The 19,543-nt window shown below is 38.5% G+C and overlaps 2 protein-coding genes across 3 annotated transcripts; both read right to left on the reverse strand.

Annotated features, from left to right (window-relative positions):
- Positions 1 to 1,925: 1,925 nt before the first annotated feature.
- LOC134677649 (uncharacterized) lies at positions 1,926 to 12,752 on the reverse strand. The gene is made up of 8 exons (XM_063536109.1): positions 12,662 to 12,752; positions 11,061 to 11,103; positions 9,158 to 9,207; positions 4,343 to 4,455; positions 3,670 to 3,772; positions 3,080 to 3,212; positions 2,702 to 2,751; positions 1,926 to 2,032 (listed from the first exon to the last, which is right to left on the reverse strand). The coding sequence occupies exons 1-8, from the start codon at positions 12,705 to 12,707 to the stop codon at positions 1,926 to 1,928; spliced, it is 645 nt and encodes a 214-aa protein (XP_063392179.1). The 5' UTR covers positions 12,708 to 12,752.
- A 1,252-nt stretch (positions 12,753 to 14,004) lies between these two features.
- Positions 14,005 to 18,804, reverse strand: LOC134677431 (protein artemis-like). 2 transcript variants are annotated; one of them, XM_063535897.1, is made up of 5 exons: positions 18,631 to 18,804; positions 17,911 to 18,192; positions 17,072 to 17,215; positions 16,159 to 16,465; positions 14,005 to 15,429 (listed from the first exon to the last, which is right to left on the reverse strand). In XM_063535897.1, exons 2-5 carry the CDS (start codon positions 18,188 to 18,190, stop codon positions 15,036 to 15,038), a joined length of 1,125 nt encoding a protein of 374 aa, XP_063391967.1. In that variant the 5' UTR covers positions 18,191 to 18,192; positions 18,631 to 18,804; the 3' UTR covers positions 14,005 to 15,035. The 2 variants fall into 2 exon arrangements, with proteins under 2 accessions (XP_063391967.1, XP_063391968.1); XM_063535898.1 differs by lacking the exon at positions 18,631 to 18,804 and having other exon boundaries at positions 17,911 to 18,217.
- Between the last annotated feature and the right edge of the window lie 739 nt (positions 18,805 to 19,543).

Consider the following 19,543-nt stretch of genomic DNA (forward strand, 5'->3'; position numbering starts at 1 on the left):
TCCAAGTACTGACCCCACCCGACGTTGCCTAACTTCGGTCAAAAATCACGTTTGTTGTATGGGAGCCCCACTTAAAGCTTTATTTTATTCTGTTTTTAGTATTTGTTGTTATAGCGGCAACAGAAATACATCATCTGTGAAAATTTCAACTGTCTAGCTATCACGGTTCGTGAGATACAGCCTGGTGACAGACAGACGGACGGACGGACGGACAGGGAAGTCTTAGTTAGTAATAGGGTCCCGTTTACCCTTTGGGTACGGAACCCTAAAAATAGGTCGTCTCATATATCAGAATCCAGAAACTTTCAGTATGGCTAGGGAATGCAATACCGGGATACCAGGATCCCGAAATACCGGGATCCCGCATGCAATTTGCGGGATTAAACCCGCTCGTAAATTAAGCGGGATCCCGCGGGATTTGCGGGATCGAAGAGCGACGTGGTTCTTACGTGTTACTACAAGGAACACAGGCTCGGGCACGTGCCTACTGGCGAAAATTCTTCACGGAGCCTAAATGCATCTATGGAGGAAAGGGGTAATGACACGGAAGAGCATTTTACCCTAATTTGTCGATTTATTTCATCACACTTGCTCGTAAAAGGTGTTATTTTACGTAGGCGACGCGGTCCGTAAATCTTAAATTTGTACCCAGGGAATTTTGTTATGTAGGTACGTCCGAAATTAGGCAGATTTTTTATTGTTTTCCCTCTTTTTTCCTCACAGGTGTGATGAAAAACATTGTGTGTGCCACGAGTGGTACAGGACTTACGAAATTTAAGCCTTTACACACGTTCTTAAATTCTTGATTACTGTCATTATACCGTATTCTTTTAATACAAAATGTACTATTTCTAATTTTAGTTTACTTTTTGTTTTCAACCTTCATATTTAGTACTAATTCGTAAAATTGTATACTAACTTGCGGGACCCGCAAATACCGGGATCCCGCGGGACTTAAAATGGCAATCCCGCGGAATACCGGGATTGAGTTCCTCATGCGGGATTGCATTCCCTAAGTATGGCCCACATAACTTAAAATAAATGCCTTTTTAAGGCATTTTTAAGTAGAATTCATGACAATAAACTTATAATTAGCCTTATGATATGAAGTAATAGAAAGTTAATAAATAGGCACTTACCTAAAAATATGAAAACAATATTCTTCTTCATATTTTTTTTTATAAGCAGAGACCAAAAACACTACTTTACTCCGCGATGGAAATTCCTAAACTTATAAACAAAATATGATTAAAGTCATCGAAGCGATATTAAACAAAACTTAAAAACCGGACAAGTGCGAGTCGGACTCGCCCACCGAGGGTTCCGTACTTTTTAGTATTTGTTGTTATAGCGGCAACATCAGAAATACATCATCTGTGAAAATTTCAACTGTCTAGTTATCACGGTTCGTGACAGACGGACGGACGGACAGCGAAGTCTTAGTAATAAGGTCCCGTTTACCCTTTGGGTACGGAACCCTAAAACGGCCAAGTGCGACCTTTCGCTAGTTTTCGTATTATTTCACAGAATTTAAGCGTGGTGGCCGAGTGGATGACGTCCTACTTTCAATCCGGAGGTCGCTGGTTCAAATCCTGGTATCGTACCAATGAGTTTGAGGTTTTCGGAACTCATGTACGGACATCGTCATTGTAATATTTATTTAATATTTAATTGCACAAAAGAAAAACTTATCGTACAAAAGGCGGACTTAATGCCAAAAGCATTATCTACCAGCCAACCTTACGGAAAAGCAGATATATATTGGTTTAAAAGGGACGACAGTACAGTGTTGCCACATTTTAATTTCTACTCTTTTTTACCAAGCTGTATTATGGTGGGCAACAAATAAATTCGACCTATCATAGTGTCGCATTGCGTATGTATTGTCCCTCATGGACGCACGCGTATAGAACATCTATAGGATCCTACCATCTATGAGCAAATAAAAGTCCTAAGTATGTACCCATGTTTATTTTCAACGCCTTTTCCTTTAAGTAGAACACGCAGAGTCCCATGTCCACTTCCTCGTATTCTGAAGATAAGAACAGCAAGTCATTATAGTCCGTCTTTTTTAGCATTAGAAAGAACTTCGCAGAAGTTCGCTTGTGGTTCTAAATCTGGCACTTTTAGCGGTAACAATTTGAAGTAAATTATAAGTATTGACCATGCTACATTGCCTACATTAGATAATTCAATAATTACTAACAATTAACGAGCCTGATAAAAACTGCACGCTTGCTTCTGCGGAGTTCTTTTCTAATGCTAAAAAAACGAACATAGAGACTCCGTCTAAGGGGCTGTCCATAAATTACGTCATCTATTTTTGACGATTTTTAACAACCCCCCCCCCCCCCCCCCCCCCCGTCCCTAAAATCATCCAAAAATAATGCTTCGAGTGACCCTATTTGAAATGACGTTAATTTATGAATAGCCCCTAAGCCAACTTTGGACCGACTTCAATATAACAAAGTGAGAGAGTGTCATTATAAAACTCCTTTTTTCATAGAGTTAGACCAAGAAAAATCTGCAGCGATATTGATAGCCCACGCAGTGTGTTATTTTAAACGTCAACCGTCTATGAAATTATGACGTATAAATAACACTTGCACTGCGTGGCATATCAAAATAGCTGCAGACTTTTCTTGGTCTAACTCTATCAGGCGGATCATCTACTCGTTAGCTGACTATAAAAAAAACGTACCGTCGAATGTGTTAGATTCGCAGTTGGTAGACTGCAGTGCGCATCGGTCTCTGGAATTCAAAATATTAAAAAATGTATTCTGTAAGTAGGCCACAAGGGCTATTTATCAAGTCTATACAACATTTACAGTGACATTATCATACAGATATTATAAATACCATCGTTTTTTAGTGTTCCGTACAAAACTTTGTTCACGGAACACTTATGGGATCACTTCGGTCTTGTTTTTTATGCAGGTGGTTGTGGCACGTGGCACGAGCGGGTTTACTTAACAATAGACAAAGGAGTTTAGCCGTCGGGGCCTATCAGAAATCTACAAACTATACTCTAGCTATAAGTTTTCCTAACGAATAAAATAAAATCTGTAATGACTTGAACCTGAAGAGTGTAACATGGTTGTCCACCAGACTGACGGCGCAGACCAATTTGTCGTCCGGTTCGCAGTCGCGGCAGCCTTGCCGGACGTTCAGTATGAAGGCATGGCAGAATTTCGTGTCGGTTTGGTCGTACTCTGAAAATCGGACGAAAAACATTATTTAATTTATATACATTTTTTTTATACTTAAATACTTGTTATTTAATTTTACGACAATTATTTATTTATATAACCATAAGCCGCGCGTGGCGCTGTCGCCACCTAGCGGCCATATCTGTGCTGATCGTAACAGACGCGTTTTGTTAGAGAGTGAGTCTTCTGTAAGAGTACTATTATTTATTCTGTGCCGGTACTGGAGCTCACCCAGCGCCCTACTTAGGCACGTCGGCCTTTAAGTACTATTAGGGCGCCGAGTGCGCCCAACATTGGAGCGCACAGCCGGCCTAGCCAAGGTTACAATCGCTATCGCTTCGACAACGAAAAGCATTATGTCTCTCTATCACTCTTCCATATTAGTGTGACAGTGACAGTTGCGTTTCGATCGCTACGGAGCGTAAGCGATTGGCATCTTGGCTACGCGGCCAGTTCTTACTCAGGTTGCCTCTAAAGTCGGCGCACTCGTTGTTGAGAAGGATGTGGCAACCGCTCTGGAACCATTTGAACACGCGATGTCTTCGGTTTATGCCGCAGGCCACCTGCAAAAGTGTTAAAGGACAATTCGAGTTTTAGTTATTAGTTCTGTTTCCGATATGATACTGGTCAGTGTCAAAAGTAACGTTCTTAGTTGATGAAATGACACTTTTTTGTGAAGTATCATATCGGAAACAGATCGATGTTACCTGATGTAGTGCATTTTCCATCGTATTTTCACGGGAACGCACGAACGTGTCTTGCTATTTCAGTCAGTCTCGGTACAAAACGTACTGAGGGTGTCTGAAGTAGCATGGCAAATTCGAACGTTTCCCCAGCGTTTCCCAGAAAATACGATGGAAAACAATTATGCACTAAAACTAAAAATCTTTAGGTATTTCAATAAAAGTAAACAAATAATTTATACATTTTCGGGTAGTTAAAACATTCATTGGCTAACCAACCAAATACTAAACCGCCTGGATCTGTCACTGAACGACCTGACTTTAACCTACGACATTATTTGATCATGACAGTAATATTTTCATCTACCCTCAACTGGTTTAAGGAGACATTCGAGGGTAGAATTTGTTTACTTTTAATTAAATACCTAAAGATACGAGTACACATGTTACCTTGTGGTAGTCATTGCAGTGATAGGGGTCGCAGTAATCCATCCAGGCAGGCGCGAAAGGCCGGGTGAAGCGTTCCCGAAAGTTCGTCGGCATCATCGGCTTGTAGACCTCATCTGCACACATGAACACCACCCCACAGAATAAACAATAGTACCTACTTTCGTACAGAAAGGAAACTTCCTACAAAACCGAAGTTTGACAGCGGTTCAGGCTCGAATCATGCTGTCACTATGGCATGGCACTATCCCTTTCGGCTATTTAGGGTTGTCAAAATTCAAGCCATTATCTTATCAAGTGGTGTCAACCCTAATAATTGCTCGGAGCAATGCAGGGCTGTAACCGCGAAAATCGAAGTTCGCAAATTGCGGACATTTTTCTCTGTCACTCTTATTACGCCTTCATTGGAGTAAAAGAAAAAGATTCACGCAATTTGCGAATTTCGGTTTTCGCGGTAACCCCTCTGAGCCGAACGGAGCCGAGTTTGCGCGAAGGCAGGAGTTTCGGACTGACCAAATATAAACCAGAGGGCCTCCCTGTCACACTTACGTACGAATCTACAAGTGCGACAGAGAGGCAACACGTCGATCGTGTTTGGCGGTAGACCCTCAGGCCCACTTGCACCATCCCACTAACCCGGGGTTAACTGGTTAAACCGTTAAGATAGTGTCAAATTGTACTGGTAACCATGGTGACACTCCAGGTTTGACCTGTTAACCCTGGGTTAGTAAATGGTGCAAGTGGCCCTCAGAGTCATAAGATTCCCCAGACAGCTCGGTCGCATTTCACCTTCCCATACAAAAGGAGATTCGTTCTTATTATTTATTTTCACCCAAGGACCGGAATAGACTGGTCATATTTTTCATCAAAACGATTTCGACTGGCAAAGCATATTACTTTTTGGCAACCGGGTTTTTTAACCTAATTAGAACCCCCCCTGAATCCGAATTTGCCGGTTGCTCGATCGAAATCTTGACCGGAAGTGAGATATTTGACATTAAAGGTCCCTTTTTTTAGTTTTTCGTAAATAACTCTTAAACGGAGGCGCATAGCAAAAAATGTTCTATTACATAAGTAATCTGCATAAAATTGCCTACAAGAAAGATTCAGTACAATTTTTCGCTAGGATCAATATTCAAAGAGATATTAACGCGGAAAATTTAATTATAATCATTTCTAAGGTCCCTTTTTTTAGTCTTTCGTAAATAACTCATAAACGGTGGCCAATATCAAAAAATGTTGTTAAACAATAATAATCTACACAAAATTTTGAAGAAAACAGATTCAGTACACTTTTCGCAGGGATCAATATTTAAAAAGATAATAAAGAGGGAAAGTTCTAGTATAATGAATTCTAAGTTTCCTTGTTTTTATTTATTCGTTAATAATTTGAAAAGTATGACTCATAGCAAAAAAATCTTATACCTAAATAATAAACATAAAATTTCCTACAATAAACATGTAGAACATTTTTCGCTAGGATCAATATTTAAAAAGACAAAGCAGCGGGTAAGTTAATTATAAATAATTTTAAAGTCTCTTTTTAGTTATTTGTTAATAACTCGTAAACGGTGTCCCATAACAAAATAGGCTTTTAAAAATAAATTATCTACATAAAATTTCCTCCCAAAAACATCTGGAACACTTTTCTCTAGGATCAATATTTAAAGCAATATTAATGGAAGAAAGTTAATTACAATCAGTTCACAGGTCACTTTTTATTAGTTTTTCGTAAATAACTCGTAAATGTTGGCCCTTTGCAAAATAATATTCTACATAAATATTAAACATAAAATTGTCCACAAAAAAGGTTCTGTACACTTTTTCGCTACGATCAATATTTAAAGAGGTATTAAAGGACTAAGTTCAATAATCAATAATAATTAATTTCCAAGTCCCTATTTTCAGGTTTTCGTAAATGGCTCGTAAACGGATGAATGGGGGGGGGGGTGGTCATTGTTTGGCTATGAGGGGGGGCTTTATCTCCGAAACTACTGGGTTTACCTATAGATGACAGGAAGACCTATTAGAAATATGCAAGTGCGAGTCGCACATTACTTAGTTTTTGAACGGGTTTTTTAATGGCAATTCACTCGCGTTTCACATATAAAAAATACAATGTTGAAATTTGGGTAATGTACGGAACCCTTGCAACGCGAGTCCGACTCGCGCTTGGCCGGTTTTTTTCTTTTGAGGTACGGAACCCTAAAAACTAAAAAGAAGTGACATGTGAATTGATCGTAATGAACTTTCTTTCTTTAATATCGTTTCAAATATTTATCCCAGAGAAAAGTATTCATTATGTTTTCGTAGAAAATTTTATGCAGATTTTTTATTTACAAGAACATTAAGGACTTATTTTGCTATGAGCCTTACTTTACGAGTCATTTACGAAAACCTAAAAATATGGACCTGGAAATTGATTATAATTAACTTACACCCTTTAATACCTCTTTAAATATTGAACGTAGCAAAAAAGTGTACAGAACCTTTTTTGTGGACAATTTTATGTTTAATATTTATGTAGAATATTATTTTGCAAAGGGCCACTGTTTACGAGTTATTTACGAAAAACTAATAAAAAGTGACCTGAGAACTGATTGTAATTAACTTTCTTCCATTAATATCGCTTTAAATATTGATCCTAGAGAAAAGTGTACCAGATGTTTTTGGAGGAAATTTTATGTAGATAATTTATTTTTAAAAGCCTATTTTGTTATGGGACACCGTTTACGAGTTATTTACAAATAACTAAAAAGGGACTTTAAAATTATTTATAATTAACTTACCCGCTGCTTTGTCTTTTTAAATATTGATCCTAGCGAAAAGTGTTCTGCATGTTTCTTGTAGGAAATTTTATATTTATTATTTAGGTATAAGATTTTTTTTGCTATGAGTCATACTTTTCAAATTATTAACGAATAAATAGAAACAAGGAAACTTAGAATTCATTATACTAGAACTTTCCCTCTTTATTATCTTTTTAAATATTGATCCCTGCGAAAAGTGTACTGAATCTGTTTTGTTCAAAATTTTGTGTAGATTATTATCGTTTAACAACATTTTTTGATATTGGCCACCGTTTATGAGTTATTTACGAAAAACTAAAAAAAGGGACCTTAGAAGTGATTATAATTAAATTTCCCGCGTTAATATCTCTTTGAATATTGATCCTAGCGAAAAATTGTACTGAATCTTTCTTGTAGGCAATTTTATGCAGATTACTTAGGTGATAGAACATTTTTTGCTATGCGGCTCAGTTTAAGAGTTATTTACGAAAAACTAAAAAAAGGGACCTTTAATGTCAAATATCTCACTTCCGGTCATGATTTCGATCGAGCAACCGGCAAATTCGGATTCAGCGGGGTCTAATTAGGTTAAAAAACCCGGTTGCCAAGAAGTAATATGATTTGCCAGTCGAATCACGAAGGAGAGCGATTTTGAATTTTTATGTCTAGTCTAGAACCCTCTTTACCTACATGAAATCTTTTTTTTTCCTTTATTTTTAGAGCTTGTCACCGATGTGAACATGTCGCTCCATAAAAAACCACAAATTAATATATTCTTACAACTAACTTATTCTACATACTAAAGGTGGCCACTGACGAGCCTTCCAACAGTCCGAATGGCGTGGCTGCAATCCAAAATCGGTCCGTGAATGTCAAAAACGTACAACGTTTAATATTAGGATGCCGTCCATTTGGATGAATCCATTGTAACGGCATCCATTTGGAAGGCTCGTCAGTGGCCTGCTTAAAGCAAGGTGGTTAGGTGGCCACTGACGAGCCTTCCAAATGGATGCCGTTACAGTGAATTCATCCAAATGGATGGCATCCTAATATTAAACATTTGTACGTTTTTGACATTCACGGACCGATTTTGGATTGCAGCCACGCTATTTGGACTGTTGGAAGGCTCGTCAGTGGCCACCTTAAAGCCTTTCGTACAAGCTGCAATAGCGCCATGGCGGCGTCCGACAGAGGAGCAGCCAGGACGCTATTGCAGCCCCCAACATCAAACATATTATTATGGCTTGAAAAAGCCACTTGTATCCGAGCTACATGAAATCTTATAATGAGGTAACTGCCGGCCTAGCCAAGGTTACAATCGCTATCGCTTCGACAGCGAAAAGCATTATGTCTCTCTATCACTCTTCCATATTAGTGTGACAGTAACAGTTGCGTTTCGATCGCTACGGAGCGTTAGCGATTGACATCTTGGCTACGCGGCCTGAATAGACTGGGTTTTTATTTCGGTTACCGGTAACAGCGGTTAACTCGATCTGATACGGTTACCGAATCAAAGGGTTACCGTTATGGTAGGGGTTTTTATAACCACTTCTTAAATAACCCTACGAAAAACCCCGGTTAAGGTAACCGGTTCCGGTCCCTGTTTTCACCACCCACACCAACTGGTAAAGGCTCTCTTGATTGTTCAAAAACTGATAGCAAAGCTGCATTTTATTTACATGCGAGGCAAAGTAATCGAATGCAAATGTTGAGTTGTTTTCTTATGTTTGCTGGTAAAATAAACTTTTAAATGATGATTTTGAATGATAAAAATATTTAATAACATTCATTTTGGATATGATTAGGGAAAAACAGTGTCATCAGCTACGCTCGCAGTGAACGTGTTAAATAATGTAAAACTACAAATATTATGTACAGTCGCTATCAGATATATCGGAGCGGCCATGGTGCTCACAAATATCTGAACACGCCTCTATTGTCATGGGTCAGGGCGTTAGAGTGCATGTACAGATATTGTGAACACCTAGGCCGCTCCGATATATCTGATGGCGACTGTACACCTATTTACTTTTAAAACGATCCCTTATGAAGTTTGGGTTGTCCAAGTTCGCCGACATTCTGAAAGACAAAAACTAGTATTACAACTATTACAAGAGACAAAAAATGTTTTTTGTAAAAGTACACGTGTTCTGTTCCTGATTATTAGTTTTAAGTTTTAGTTTTTAATTTTGGGTGCCCTGAAAACCAGCGCAGTATCTTACAGACACTGCATATGCTGAGCGGTATCCTATTTGGTGTATGTTTCTTTTATAATCTTTATATTGTACCTACCAAATGTATGTTATTTTACGCCAAATAAATATTTTCTATTTCTATTTCTATTTCTAAAATAATAAGTTATTTCAGGCAACGAGTGGTCCATACCATTGAATACCTTAAAACTAGCATTCATATTACAAAAAATATATCATAAAACTAAAAACCAAAAAACACTTTAGGTACCGTAAAATGGTCCTACTTTGCTCCTTTGTGGGTAACTATGCTCCAATTTAAAAAAAATACTTAACGTCTAATATATTTCTAACATAATATATCTATATTATTATTTATATACTCAGACAAACGATATTGTATATATTTTTTGAATTGCTACTTTAGTCATAAAAATAATCTCTCTTTTCTTGGCGGGACCTATTAATTTGGCGCACCATGGGGTAACTTTGCACCCTTGAGTGAACTATAGGTAGGAGCAAAAATACCCCCAACCATGGGTATCTTGTGCCTATTATTCAGAGCTTCGTTTTATATAAAACAACATTTCATAAAGTTGATTTACCTATAAAATCGGTCACATGTTATATTCTTCTTCATATTCAATTTGTCTAAATATTTAAATAATGAACAGTTTTAATTCAAAATTTCCTTAAAGTGGAGCCAATTTTGGAGCAAAGTAGGACCATTTTACGGTATACTAATAGGTATAGGGACCGAAGCATAAACTCCATATTTACGCCTCGCGCCAAAAATCTGACGGCTCCTGTGCTGCCCCCTATATATCCTATGGTTTCGACGCAGCAACCCCGCAGTGTCCGGGAGCCGGCCGTGGAACCGCCGGAACTTGACACCCTTCGGCCAAAACTCCTCCTTTGTGTGGTTTTTGATGAGCGCACTGATTTTGAGATTTTTGAGCCCAAAGCAAACGAAAGATTCTATTGTTATTTAGAATATTAAAGCGTAGCGAAAAACACAAAATGAACATAAAGTTAATTTAAATAAACAAATATCGGGGACATCTTACACAGATCGACCTAGCCCCAAACTAACCAAAGCTTGTACTATGGGTGCTAGGCGACGATATACATACTTATATACATAGAAAACACCAAATAAAATAGAATTTCGTACATATGTAATCTGTAAAGGGGAGGCCTATGTTCAGCAGTAGACGCCGTCTTATGGCTGAGATGATGATGATGATGATATGTAATCTGATAGTGCACACCGTGCTAAGTAGTTTTTAATATCTCTGATCTCTCTAAGGTTCCGTGCCAAAACGGGACCCTATTACTAAGACTTCGCTGTCCGTCCGTCCGTCCGTCTGTCCGTCTGTCTGTCACCAGGCTGTATCTCACGAACCGTTATAGCTAGACAGTTGAAATTTTCACACATGATGTATTTCTGTTGCCGCTATAACAACAAATAAGTACTAAAAACAGAATAAAATAAAGATTTAAGTGGGGCTCCCATACAGCAAACGTGATTTTTGACCAAAGTTAAGCAACGTCGGGCGTGGTCAGTACTTGGATGGGTGACCGTTTTCTTTTTGCATTTTTTCCGTTTTTTTTTTTTGCTTTATGGTACGGAACCCTTCGTGCGCGAGTCCGACTCGCACTTGCCCGGTTTTTGCGTAATGGCACGGAACCTTTCGTGCGCGAGTCTGACTCGCACTTGACCGGCTTTTATTTACTTACTTTGTGTAGTTGAATGGCTTCGGCTCTTTCCATGCAAACACATCTGATGGAAGTAAAATATTTTAATTAGTACATTTTAGTAGGTACAGTTGGCAATAATTCTTTTTGGTGCTAAGTATCATTGGTGACAAGGGTAACAGGGCGTGCAACGGTGTATTCCCAGTTGTTCCCGCCCCACGTGACCACCGAAATACACGAGGGGAAATGGGAATGATTTATATGAAGCGCCTATATAGACCGCGGGCCAGGGAGCCGATTTTTGAATTTCGCTCGCTCGATTTCGTCACTCGAAAATCGGTGGAAAACGGCGAAATGCAAATTCTTGAAATACGAGCGATCAAAATTTGGAATCTAGTGGTATTGACCACTCGATTTCAATTCTATTAGTAGAATTTATACGCCTAGTAGCGGAGATATCATTTAACGAAATACACGAAATCGAGTGGTCGAATTTCATAAATCGGCCCCCAGGAGCAAATATCGTCGTAAGAACTATTATATAATCTGTGGTCAGGCGTCGAAACTATCTTGACAAAGTATCAAACGGGAGGCGATGACAAAATTTATTTTATATATTTACGTCCACGAGGGATCATCATACATAGCCGTTTACCAATATACGAGTGATCACCCGAGAGGTGATTATAAAGCCCCCTCCAGACTATGCGCGTGAATCGCGGGCGAAGCCGCGAACGCGAGTGTGAAGTCGATTTCGCTGTCTGCGAAAATCGACGCCACACTCGCTTTCGCGGCTTCGCGCCGCGATTCGCGCACGAGTGTGGAGGAGGCTTGTTAGTCATGGAAATATTAATAGAAATCTGTTTTTCAGAAAATGTGAACTTGGATATGAAATAGCATTTGTTATTTCTAGGTTACCGTCGCTATATTCTGAAGGAAAATATCGTGAAAAAAAACTTTCGTAAAAACTAGGTATATACGTCAATTCTTGAAATTGGTTGTTACGTAGAATAAATTTAAAAGTGTAAAAATTACTGTCTTGGGTGAGTCTTGAACTCCACATTTAAGACGAAACAGGAGCTGAGTTTTAAATATTTTAGGTAAATATACCCGTTTCGCTAACGGAAGCGGCACCTGAAAGTAGTGCGATAAGGACAAGGCGAAAAATCCTGCGTAAAAATCTCAAAAATCGAGGTTTCGTACTCCTCTGTTTCCTCCTCCAAAACTTAACCAAATTTGGAAATCTAAATGATTATGAAATTATCTATGTCGGACCGTTTTGCTTTTTTGGCTAATTGATATCAGTTTTGAATGCCACGCCTCTCATTGCGGCATAGTCAATTAGGCCATTTTGGCCATTTTTGAAGGGCTCTAGCGCCTTAAAAAACAAAAATATCAAAAAAAGCAAAACGGTCCGACACAGATATTGACAATATTAATCTGTGTTGAAAAAATCATTGCTCTAGCTTCAAAAACCACGGAGGAAACGAGGAGTACATTTGTATGAAGAAATGACCACTCCTGTTGGCTCTTAATAGCATCGTTCGCAGACGTTTCTGCTAGTTAAAAATTAAAATTAGTGCCAAACGAACCCCAGGCTGCTGGAAAAGCTAAAGGAAGAAAATTTCATATCAATTACTCACGATTAAAAAAGACATGTGAAAACAATACTAGTGCAAACGCCTTCATTTTGACTACCAACTGAGAATGGCCTGGATTTCCAGCCAATCTAGATTTAATTAAGACTGATTGGCTTTTTACGGTCTCATTAAATGCATAAGCGCTTTTCAAATAGTGGTGAAATTATTTTTAAATAAATTTGGCTGCGAAAACGGATGATATTTACCTAGCCACGAGTAGTTTAAGATGAGTTTAAGTAAGCAAATTCATTATCGCGTGACGGGGGCACAAAAACCGGGCAAGTGCGAGTCGGACTCGCGCACGAAGGGTTCCGTACCATAATGCAAAAAAAAAAACAAAAAAAAAAAGCAAAAAAAAAACGGTCACCCATCCAAGTAGGTACTGACCACTCCCGACGTTGCTTAACTTGGGTCAAAAATCACGTTTGTTGTATGGGAGCCCCATTTAAAACTTTATTTTATTCTGTTTTTAGTATTTGTTGTTATAGCGGCAACAGAAATACATCATCTGTGAAATTTTCAACTCTCTAGCTATCACGGTTCGTGAGATACAGCCTGGTGACAGACGGACGCACGGACGGACGGACGGACGGACGGACGGACGGACGGACGGACGGATGGACGGACAGCGAAGTCTTAGTAATAGGGTCCCGTTTTACCCTTTGGGTACGGAACCCTAAAAACCATCCTTAGAAAGATGACAAGGTTCCAAGATGAGATGGTCCCGGGTTCGAATCCTGGTAAGGACATTTATTTGTATGATCATACAGATATTTGTTCCTGAGTCATGGTTGTTTTCTATGTATTTATATATTATATATATCGTTGTCTGAGTACCCACAACACAAGCCTTCTTGAGCTTACCGTGGGGCTCAGTCAATTTGTGTAAAAATGTCCTGTAATATTTATTTATTTACAAGGGGTTGTGCACAAATCACGCGAGGTGTTTTCGACTACTTTTTGACCCCCCCTCCCCCTTTTTTTGTAGTGATTCGCTATTATGAAGTGCAGAGTAAAGATTTATGTTTAACGAAACCGAGAAAAAGTATCTACTCATGTGGTAGGTTTTTTTTCTTAGTTTCGTTTACTGTAGTAAAATATACGTGAGGTTTCCTTATACCCCCTCCCCCAACGTGATCTATCGTGATTTTTTCGTGACCCCTCCCCCTATCGAACCTCGCGTGATTTGTGCACAAGCCCCAAGGCATTATAAATATTTTATAGGCTTATAAGTATATCTAAATTTCTCATTTACATTATTTTATAATATGTAGAAATATTTGAGATGAATTAAAGAGTTGGGTAGTAAAATATATCATTTATTTTATTCATACTTTCACCTATCTTTCACCATAACACAATTCAATAAGTCTAATGTCAGTCAAAATGTAAAACAGTCTTCATACCACAATTGTTAAAAAGAAAACAAGTAAACAAAAATGCACTAAACAAATAAAAGAATAGAGTTCAAACTCGAACAAAAAATATTAGTTCATACTTATAAATAATATATTAATATAATATGGCTTTCTACATCAAAATGACTTGTCTCTAGTTGGTTCTATGAGATTATACTTAACTTAAAACCATAGACTAAGAATTCGCTTGCTTAAAACCATTATTTTTTTATTAAATTCATCCTCTTACTAAAGTAAGGACGCTAAGCACAAATAATTTCGTACACTGACCCGCCTGTTCCTATCTCTATCGCACGCGCATAATTATACTACTGTCTCGCTCGCACAGTGTCATTGAGCGCCGGCATCATGGGCGATAGAAATAGGAACAGAGGGGCTACCGCGAAAACAGAAATTCGCAAATTGCGGGGATCTTTCTCTTTTACTCCAATCAAGGCGTAATTAGAGTGACAGAGATAAATGCCCACAATTTGCGAACTTCGATTTTCGCGGTTATAGGCCCAGGCGAGTCATTGTACGAAATTCTTTGTACAGTCTGAACTGTAAAAATATGGGTGCACAAATCATCTCAAAAATATGTGACATAACCAGTATAATATAATATAAACATTATAAAACAATAATATTAAGCTCATCAACAGAGTTCGACCGAGAAAAGTCTGCAGCGATTTTGATAGCTCACGCAGTGCAAGTGTTATTTTCAACGTCAAACTTCTGTGAAATTATGACGTATAAATAACACTTGCACTGCGTGTGCTATCAAAATCGCTGCAGACTTTTCTCGGTCTGACTCTAAACAAAAACTAACACATTTTTCATTTAACCTCTAACCGCCCAGAGACCTAACAAAAGTATCCTGTTCCATTCTAATTTGAACTTTGTGCTGACAAAATAAAATTTAATTTTGCTTGGCAAGGTTTGACGTATGGGCGGCTAAAGGTTAATGCTAAGTTCAAACCTCAAATGTCAAATATCTCCCTCAAAACTTGTTTTTCCAGCTTCCCGTCCTCAAACTTAGCTTTCTTCGGCCTCACCTCATCCTTAACCTCATTCCTAAACCTATTAGGGAACCCCACAACTTTCTTTGGCTTAAAATAATTGACAAAATACATTAACTCCGTCTTACTACAATGCGTGCTGAAGCATACATCGATTTCGTTTTCCGATATTTTATTTATGGGATTATCGTCTGGGTCATAGTGGGCCCACTTTTGGGCAGAAAGGTGTATGTTCAGATATTTGTGGTCGGTTGCGTCTGGGGTGCAATTTGTGTGGTCTCTTCTGTTCTTGGGCCAGCAGAGGTGCACTGGTGATTGGTCGTTAGTTACTCCGTAGACCAAGTGGGGGAGGTGGCTGAAATATAAATGAATTAAGTTTCAGGCGTGTAACATATAAACAAGCTTTTACTTCAATTGCAAGTTAAATTTTTGAAATAATTTAAAACCACAACGAGATTCGGAGTCCCGCAAATCTTGTCAGTAGAAAAAGGCGCGAAATTCAAATTGTCTATGGAACGATAACCCTTCGCGCCTACTTTTTTGAAGTGAAAACTTCTTTAGCGGCGCTGTGCACTTTTTGAGGTGGGGAAACAATGTTAAACTCGAGACAGCGTAAGACGTAAGGCGTAACCCTCTCTTCCTACCGTGCGGCGGGGGGTTTGAGCCTGTGTGACGCACAATGTCATTGTGTTTTTCTTTTTTGATTTAAATGCCATCTAGTGAGTTTCCCTCAAACTGGTATTAATATAACTGTAGTACTCACAGTGATGTGCTTAGGGGTTTCAAGTAATGCGACGAAATAACGCTAGATGGCGTTAACCTTAATTACACATAGTGCTACAGACATTTTGCACTAGATGGCGGTATTATTCATATTTAAATCATACATGGCTAAATACTTTAGGTTAATGGTACATCAATGTACTTAAAGTTTTACGCAATTTGTGGACGTACAATTAATATTTTGAGTTACAATGTCGTTGAGTTTTCATTTCTGCCTGCACTCCCGGAGTGCAACCCGTTGTTTTTTTAATTTGCCGCCTTTTTCTACTGTCAAACTTGTTTGACCGGCTATAACACTCACCTATATAGTTCCCTCCATCTAACCTCCTCCACAAACACCTTGACCCCCAACTTTTTAAAAACCTCATTAAAAACAAACTCATATCCAAACTTCGCCGACGTCTTTATAGCGACTCTCCCCTTCTCTTTCAGCCATCGTTCCATCTCGCGTAAAGCCGCGTCCACACTGACGCTCCGCTTGGGGAACGTCGTGTAACGGTCGTCTAAAAAAGTTGTGTCGACGTAGAGCGTGTCTATGGGTATTGGCGCGCCGTTGTCGTGGAGCTGGTTGAATTTTGGAACGTCGTTTACGCTTATTCTGAAGTCACCTGGAGTAAAAATGAAAGAATAGATAAAAACCGGCCAAGTGCGAGTCGAACTCACGTACAGAAGGTCACGGCAAAATAATAAAAAAAAAAAAATTAAAATTTAAACTGTTTATTTAAAAAAAGAATTAACATTCCATTAGCTTAGAACTAATCTTACATTTTTAAGATTATTAGAACCGTTTGTTGTATGGCCTGACGATGTCTACACTCTGTTTTCAGTTCGATTGCGAAGAAATTATACAGAGATATTAGGTACCCATTTTGTAATATAATTATTTGCGTGCAATAGAGATAGAAATAGTGTTAGCACAGAATAATTAATAGTACTATCGTACAGAAAGGAATCTTCCTACAAAAACGAAGTTTGACAGCGTTTCAGGGTCGAATCATGCTGTCTCCTTCTATATATGACACTATCCCTTTCGGCTATTTAGGGTTACCAAAAATCAAGTGATTATCTTATCTGTGGTTGTGCACGCAAAAGGAAATCAAGTGGTGCCAACCATAATAATTGCTCGGAGCAATGCTGAGCCGAGCGGAGCCGAGTTTGACCGAAGTCAGGAGTTTCGCACCCCTGGCGTTAGTTTACTTTTGTAAAATAAATACCTGTGTATAGCACCGTAATGAAGTCTGTCTTGAACAGAAACATGACGGAGCCAATACTGTGTGCGGCGGGTATAGCGGTCACATATAACTTGGTCTCTTTCTGGCGTCGCTTGGGGTCCGCCTTTAACAGTACTTCTATTGTTTCTGAAAAAAAAAGCTAATGTCTAAAAATGTTTGCGTGAGAACTTGGTAGCCTAGCGGGAAGACGTATGATTAAAAAAGTAGGCCTTGGGTTCTGACTTCAGCTTGTATTGTATTAATAAGTTTTTAGGAACAGTTCATGGGATTTTTTTATAAATAAATAATAAATATTATGGGACAATTTTACATAGATCAACCTAGTACCAGAGTAATCTCAATAAGACTTGTGTTGTAAGTATCAAAAGATGATATTGTATAGATAAATACTCAAATACATAGAAAACATACATGAACAAATAAATGTGATGAACACACAAATAAACACCTATACCAGGATTAGAACCCAGGACAATAGTAGGCAGGCAGGCTTACTACCTGCGAGTTACTACCATAGACTGAGGACTGTGTTATTTCTAAACATATTGTCACAGAATAAATAAGAGTACTAGGTACAGAAGACTCACTCTCTAACAAAACGTGTCTGTCACGATCAGCACAGATATGGCCGCTAGGTGGCGACAGCGCCACGCGCGGCTTATGGCAAACCCCAAAATTGGGGTTGAACAGATGTACTTTTAGCTACCTGTAGCAAAGCGACAAAATCGCGGCCACGCCTGATATTGTATCAAAATTAGTAAATATACAAAGCAAGAAGATTTACAAAGAATATAAAATAAATTATAACAATTTACACTCACCTATCCCTACAACCCTTATCCGTTTAACAATCTCATCAGTATCATAACTTCCCAATCTACATTTGACTTCATATTTCACAATAGCCGCTGACATCTCCGACATGTACATTACTGCACCATTCGTCTTCAATGTTTGTATGAAGCGGTGGTCATACAAGCCCGGCGTGTGGTCCGTGTGGGTGTGGCTCAGGAAGTACACTTGGACATTTTTGTTTGTGAAGTTGTCGACCGATATGTTCGGTATTTCTGATATGTGACCGTTGAACGCACAGCATGCCATGGCTGAAAAGACAAGGATAAAGTTTGTTTTTATGCCTCCTAACTGGATATAAAAATTTAGTTGAAATGTAACCCCGTGAAGTTAACAACAAGTTAAATGTTGATTGGAGCTTATGTGCCACAGATATAACTATTATTTGTTTATATTTCTTTTCTTATTTGCGCCGTTGGTACAGTACGGATGTCTACCCGTGTCCAATTCTCCCTCAATTGCTCAAAGATCCCTCAAAGGGATAAGTTCGCCTTTGTACTAATGACGAATGTTATTTTTCCTGTTTTGATTTATGTACAATACAAATGTATAGAAACATGTTTGCAGGGGGGGTCAGTTATCTCTGTACTGTAGCTCGCTAACCTTGGAGAGCCCAAAATGGCCAAAATACTTCGCGCAGGTATTAAATACACAGAAATTGGACATAAACCTAACAAATGCTAACTTACCACTAACTTCTAATGATATACTGACAGATGAGAAAGCAACGAAAGCATCTACTTTAGTCTTCCTTCACATAATCTTATTCTGACCTGACGATATAAAATTATAATAAATAAAAAAATATGCTGGAAATTACAAGTTCATACAAGTTTTGTTGTAAAATGAACATCATATCATCAAAGAGTATTGTAATATATAGGAGACATATCATATGAACATAATTATTGACATTTCATTTCTGACATTGACATTAAACAATAAAGGTTACCAGCATAATAAATGGGGGTTGTTCCAAAATATGTAAAAGGCATTTTTGGTCTAGAATGAGACTAAGGCTCCAAACGCACGGGAGCTTTTCCAACGCGCGTTAAAAAAGCGTTTGATGACACAAATGGATAAACATGTAGTGGCGCTTTTTATCAAGCGTTGTTGAATTTTGGACTTTAAGCCTTGGTCGTTAAATCGAATTTAGAGTGCGGACAGCGGTCAGATTCAAGCGCTTTTTTAACGCGCGTTGAAAGCGCTCATGCGTATGGAGGCTAATTTAACTGACAGTACGGCTTTCAACCGATCATAATTTTTCCGTGTAGCACATTAAACTAATATAAATAAGCAATTCAATTACACTTTTGCATTATTTTGATTCAACGAAGGTTCAATAATCACAATATCACAATAATTATTGTAAAAAAAGTCCCTATATTGTTCGAAGTCGTGTTGCCAACATAAAAATATAAACAACACAGATGGTAGGATCCTATAGACGTGCTATATGCGTGCGCGTGCCTCCGTGAGGGACAAAACATACGCAATGCGACACTATCGAATTTATTTGTTGCCCACCATAATTCATACTAAATTTACGGTGGGGTGATAAAAAAATGTGAGACTGCGACAAGGACAAAATAATAGCGCTTT

This window comes from Cydia fagiglandana, chromosome 26, assembly GCF_963556715.1.
Source record: "Cydia fagiglandana chromosome 26, ilCydFagi1.1, whole genome shotgun sequence".
Classification (NCBI taxonomy): domain Eukaryota; kingdom Metazoa; phylum Arthropoda; class Insecta; order Lepidoptera; family Tortricidae; genus Cydia; species Cydia fagiglandana.